At 55.7% G+C, this 5914-nt stretch overlaps 1 protein-coding gene across 1 annotated transcript; it reads right to left on the minus strand.

The window, feature by feature from the left end:
* Positions 1-1031: 1031 nt before the first annotated feature.
* CDC42EP2 (CDC42 effector protein 2) lies at positions 1032-2926 on the minus strand. Its single transcript, XM_006771594.2, has 2 exons — positions 2834-2926; positions 1032-2066 (listed from the first exon to the last, which is right to left on the minus strand). Exon 2 carries the CDS (start codon positions 1707-1709, stop codon positions 1068-1070), a length of 642 nt encoding a protein of 213 aa, XP_006771657.1. The 5' UTR covers positions 1710-2066; positions 2834-2926; the 3' UTR covers positions 1032-1067.
* Between the last annotated feature and the right edge of the window lie 2988 nt (positions 2927-5914).

A 5914-nucleotide genomic window follows, 5' to 3' on the forward strand; every position in this document is an offset into this window, starting at 1 on the left:
CCTCTCTGTAAAAAATCAATAAAATATATTAAAAAAAAATTCTCGCGGCACATCAATTAAAAATTGCTGATCTGTAATGTCTCCCCCCGCATCTCCTCCCACCCCACCTCACCTGATGAAATCAAAAAATATATATATTTTTAAAAAAGAATATCTGCAGGGAGCAAGTACCTATGAATAAGTGCCCTAGGTTTGGCTTCGAATCACATGTGATCACCCTAATGTGCCCGGACACCCCCGAGCCCCATGCCCCAGGCATTTCCGATGCAATGGTTTTTTCATAGTGTCCAACACTACTGGGAATCAGCTTCCTTGCTTACAAATTTAGTATCTTTCTCCTCCTAGAACATTAGCTTCAGGAGAGCAGGGAGCACGTCTGCCTGTGTCCCCAGCGCCTGCAGCAGGCCAAGTACACTGCGGGTGCTCAATAAACAGCGTCAAGAGTACTGTCAGGTCCCTTCCAGTCCCAGGCCCTCGGAATCAGGTAAAATCTCCCAAAGTCAGGAGCTGGGGTCTCCCCCAGGGTCAGCCCAGGTTGCAGACTGGCCCGTCTTCAGGGACAAGGGCACAGGGAGCACAGCTATGAGCAGCAGCAAGTTTTATTGCGACCAGAACCCTTGGTCATGTGGAGGGGGATGGGATAGAGGGGTATTCGGTCATTGAGGCCATGCTTCCTGTCCAGGACATGGCACCAAAGGTCTGTGCCCTGCCTCTTCCCTGCCCCCCAATCAGGGCATCCGAGGGGGCTGAGGCAGAAGGGAGGTGAAAGGGGAGTCCATTGTTGCAGAGCCTTCACCCAAGAGGTCGGAGGGAAGGAGGAGCAGTTGGGGGTGGGGGCCCTCTGGGCTGAGTTCTACACGTGTCCTCGTGGGTTCATGGGAAAGCGATGAGATGTACTCTGCCCATGGGGAGAGGGTGGGAGGGAGGCAAACAAAGGCTCAAAGTGAGACATCTCTGGCCAGTGACCACCTGAGCAGAACTTGGGATCCCGACTTCTAGGCCAGGGCCATGTCCCCCCGCTCCGGCATTCACCCCAGCCTCGGCTTCCAGCCTGGCTCGCCTCGGGCCTATGTGGGGATCCGCATGTGGTCCAGGTCCTGGTCCATGATCTGGAGCACGTCGTCCAGGATGGACGGCCCCAGGTCCACGTGCAGGGAGAGCAGGGAGCTGGCGTGGGACAGGAAGGGCTCCTCGGCCCCTGACTCGGGGGTCAGCCCGTTTGGGGCTGAGCCAGCCTCTGGAATTCTCCACATGTCCACACTCCCTGCCTCCTGCGGGGAGGGCTGTGGGGAGTGCTGCGGGGTCTCCAGGTGCAGGCGCGGGGGTTTGGGTGGGGCCTGGGTGGTGGGCAGGGTGAGGGCCTGGGGCCCTCCGATGACTGGGAGGGAGATGGCGTTCTTGAGCAGAGGGGACGGCCCTTCGGGGAGCTCCTGCCTGCACAGGGTGGCGGGCGTGAACGGGAAGGGGAGGTTAAAGGTGCCGTCCTCCTCAGGCCCCTCGCCTGCCGTCCCCGGAAGGAGGTGGAACTTGCCCTGCAGGAAGGAGATGTCCCCGAACATGTCGCCGCCGCCGCCGCTGCCGATGTGGATGGTGTGGCGGAAGTCCCCCAGCGGCGGGCTGATCATGTCTGAGGACAGCAGGTCCCGCAGCTTCTCCTTCTTGCCCTTGCGGCTGCCGCGCTTCAGATAGATGGGCGCCTTGGTGGACATAGCGAGCTCACCGCCCAGGCCCGGCTGCCGAGGCCAGAGCCCGTCCACGCGCCCAGAGGACAGGCTCCTGCTGCCTCCTCCCGCCACTCAACGGGGAAACACCCAGCGGGCGGTTTCCAGGCACCAAAACCCTGCAAAGGGCCAAGAGCGGGTATGGGGCGTGGTCGCCAAGCTGGCCCAAGGACTTAGAAAAAGAAAGATGAGCAGTGGCTGAAGTCAGGGGGCTGAGATAACGAAAGTCACACTCTCCCCAAAGGGTGGAGAACTCCTGGAATTGGCAGCAGACGGTGATGTTGCAGGCCGCTCTGCTCCCCGGTCTGGCCCTTGTGAGCGTCTCCCGGGTCCCGGGCTGAGGAGCTGAAAGACACACCAAGGGTACAAGTCAGGGACAGAAGGACTTCACTGCTGGGCCCCCTGTGCCAGCCCTGGGCGCCCCAGGCAGGGGCCCTGCTGGAGGGAGCATGGGCTCAGTCACAGGCCCGCCACACCTTAGGGCCTGGATCACCAATGCCAAGCCTCTCTCTTACAAGAGGGGAAACTGAGGCCCGGGAACCTGAATGACAGGCCCGAAGTCCCATACCAAGTCCCAGCTCTGGCCCTGGCCGGTTTTGCTCAGTGGTTAGAGTGCCGGCCCACAGACTGAAGGGTCTCAGGTTCACTTCCTGGTCAAGAGCATGTAGCGCGGTTGTCTGTGCAGGAAGCAACCAATTAATGTGTCTCTCTCACATCGATGTTTCTCTCCCCCTCCTCCCTCCCTTCAATTCTCTCTAAAAATCAATGGGAAAAATATCCTCGGGTGAGGATTTTTTTTAAAAAAGTCCTGGCTCTGGCCTCTTGCCCTGGGTCCCTGGCTCTTCTCATCACCGTGGCCCAGGGGCTCACTCTCACTCGCTATTGCACATCAATGGCGCCCCAAGAAATGACAGGCAGGTGCCAAATTGCCTGGGGCTCTCCGAGACTGGTCTCAGTTCCCTACCCGACAGAGGACAGAAATCTTGTAATTTCTGTCTCACCCACCTAGACCTGGCACAGGGCTGGACACACATTAGGTGTTCAGCTGGCAGAGCCATGTAACAGATACCCATCCCCCTCCCCGCCCTTCATCCGGTCCAATCACATCCCACCTGGAAGTGAGGTCACCTCAGAATTTCTCTTTTCTCTCCTCCTGGTCAGGAGTTCCTATGGGCAGGGGCTGAGTCTCATGCAGTTTCTGTCCCACTCCCTGCCCTAGCACCTGAGGGGAAGATGGATGCGGGGACCAGTGTGTGGGGGGGTGTGTCTCTGTTTTGTATCTGCCATTCTGCTGAGTTCTTTGCAAATACATCTCATTGAGTTGTCACAACCACCCTCCTATCATCCCCATTTAAAAACTGGAGCTATGCCCTGGCCTAGCCGGTGTGGCTCAGTGGCTAGAGCGCCGTCAGTGGGGGCGGGGGGTCTCTGTTCTGTATCTGCCATTCTGCTGAGTTCTTCGCAAATACATCTCATTGAGTTGTCACAACCACCCTCCTATCATCCCCATTTAAAAACTGGAGCTATGCCCTAGCCGGTGTGGCTCAGTGGCTAGAGTGCCGGCCTATGGACCAAAGGATCCTGGGTTTGGTTCCGGTCAAGGGCATGTACCTTGGTTGCAGGCTCCGGCCTGGGCCCTGGTTAGGGCACATGCAAAAGGCAACCAACCAATCGATGTGTTTCTCTCACATCGATGTTTCTGTGTCTTTCCCTCTCCCACTCTCTCTAAAAGATCAATGGAAAAATATCCCCAGGTGAGGATAGAGCAAAACAAACAAACACACAAAAACTGGAGCTATAAGACATTGGAGGAATTCCCACAAGGCATTGCAGAGGGAGAGAAGCAAAATGCAAAAATGTAATATAGAAGATTCCATTTATTGGAAGCCTTGACCAACTCCCCTCCCACTCACCATATACACATGTACATGTACCTACATACCACCTGCGTAGAATTTTATTCGATGTATGAACAGAGAAGAATATGGAAGGCCAGCATAGATGTCATCTGTGCCACCTAGACTGGAGTGGGGGGCAGGGGTGGGGTGTGAGGTCAGTGATGTGAGAGGAAAGATGTCCTCAATAAAAATTATCTAATATTTAGCACTGTTACTATAAAATAAAATATGTAAATATGAAAGAATGGCAGTCAAAATATTGATGGTACTTCTCTAAGGTGGTAATATTTCCGGTGGCTCTGCTTTGCTTGTTCATACTTTTATAAACTCAGGTTCCTTTTTCTTTCCCCCAAACAGCATTTGTATTTTTTATAGTCTAATTTTTTAATTTTATGTTATTGTTTAAAGTATTATAGATACTAGTACATATGTCTCCTTTTTTCCCCCACATTGACCTTCCCTCTTCCGACCTCCCCTACCCTGCAGTGTCCTATGTCCATTGGTTATGCTTATATGCATTCATACAAGTCCTTCGGTAGATCTCTTACCTCCCCCCTCCCCAACACTCCCCAGCCTTCCCGCTGTAATTTAACAGTCTGTTCCATGCTCCTCTTAAACTCAGGTTCTTATAAGCTTATATTATTTATAAAATCAGAAAAATAAAGCTATTTTAATGTGGAAAAAGATAAGCACCCTCTGAAGGGGTGTCTCGCTGGGTTAACAGAAAAAGGAAGCCTCCCAAGCGCTCGCTCTAGTTCCCACGGTGAGGGAGTGGCCCTGACACGTGGACACAGATGTGGAATCAGAGCACAAAAGGCAAAGGAAGGACCGTGTCCAAGGTCATCCAGCGGCCGCCCACATGACCTCACCGCCTCCCTCTGCCCCGTCCCCAGGCCGGCAGAGGTTGAGCAAGTGGGACCCAGCCAGGGAGGGGCTGAGCAGCAGGGAGCCCTGCCAGCTCTGCCCCCTCATCCTGGGCAGGGTGAGGGGAGGATGAGGGCTGGCAGGAGGAGGCAGGAAGGAGGCAGGAGGATGCAGATGTGGCAGAATCACCCCCTCAGCCCAGGCTCTCGCTTAGGAAACCCCACCCCAGCACCGGACACCCAGGGTCAATCACCCTGAGCCAACGAGACCGGACATCTTGCCCCTCCCGGAGCACCTGCAGCTTAACAGGAAACAAAGGACTAAATCTCCAGTGTGGGAATTCCAGCTCAGCTTGGAAGGAGCTGGGGGGAGGAGGGGGCGGCAATGGGTGCCTCGAGGTCTTAGAGTCCCCTCAGTCACCTCACAGATGCCCACCATGCCAGGCCTGCGGGGGAGGGCGCGTGCTGACACACATTCTGTCTGTCGCCTTGGCAGTCGAGAAGTCCTGGCTGGCTTTTCCCTCCTCTTTGCTCACGGAGAGTGGGGCTGACTGGTGGGATTTGCTCAGGGCCTGGGCCAGCCCCCCCCCCGTTACACAGGGGTGCCAAGACAGCCTGAGCGTTTCCACAACAAATTGGGCGTCCCTGACAGCTGTCTCACTCAGAGCCAGAGGTACCGCCCAATTCCAGATGTGGGGAGAACAGGCTATCGAGGAAGGGTTGGGCCAGCATCAGCCACCCAGGGGAGAGCTGGGAACTGCAACCATCAAGCCCCAAGAATTCAAATTTGGCAACCACAAGACCCCCAGCTCCAGCCGCCCTCGCACAGCTTCCATTTTAAAGCTCCCAGACACAGCCCAGGTGGGTGTCGTTACTGCCTTTCACAGAGGCAGAAGCTGAGCCTCGGAGACATTAAATAACTTCGCTGAGGGAGGGTGGGCACTGGGACCCAGCCACTCTGGGCCTCCTTCAGAGAAAATGACCTCCCATCACAAGGAATAGTGACCACTCCCTGCCCCGACCAGGGCTGTGCTAAGAGCAGCCAGAACTTACAATCAGGAGACCCACCTTAAATCCATCTCCACGTAGGATTCACCCTGATTTTGGGAAAGACACCTTTCCTCTCTGGCCCTCGCCTTCCCCATCCACAAAATGGGCTGACAATAAAGCCATCACCAGCGGGCACCTGGAGACCTACAGCTAGACTGCGATTGAGAGCAGCAATGTCACCGTCAGCCGGGCCTTTTATTCGGCAAACAGCTGTGGGGCCTCCCCCAAGCACTTCTGTGATCTGGACACAGTGCACCCGACAAGATAAAAAACCAAGGGCCCCTGGCCCCAGGCGTCCACCTCCTCTCGCCCGCCCAGCACAGCCAGCGAAGAATCCCCCTCGCAGGCCTGGGGAGGCTGGGGGTACGAGGTGGGGGGTGGG

Source organism: Myotis davidii, unplaced genomic scaffold (assembly GCF_000327345.1).
Source record: "Myotis davidii unplaced genomic scaffold, ASM32734v1 scaffold425, whole genome shotgun sequence".
Lineage (NCBI taxonomy): Eukaryota > Metazoa > Chordata > Mammalia > Chiroptera > Vespertilionidae > Myotis > Myotis davidii.

Excerpts from the sequence above, each read along its gene's own strand:
- CDC42EP2 (XM_006771594.2), bottom strand. The coding sequence starts at position 1,709 with ATGTCCACCAAGGCGCCCATCTATCTGAAGCGCGGCAGCCGCAAGGGC.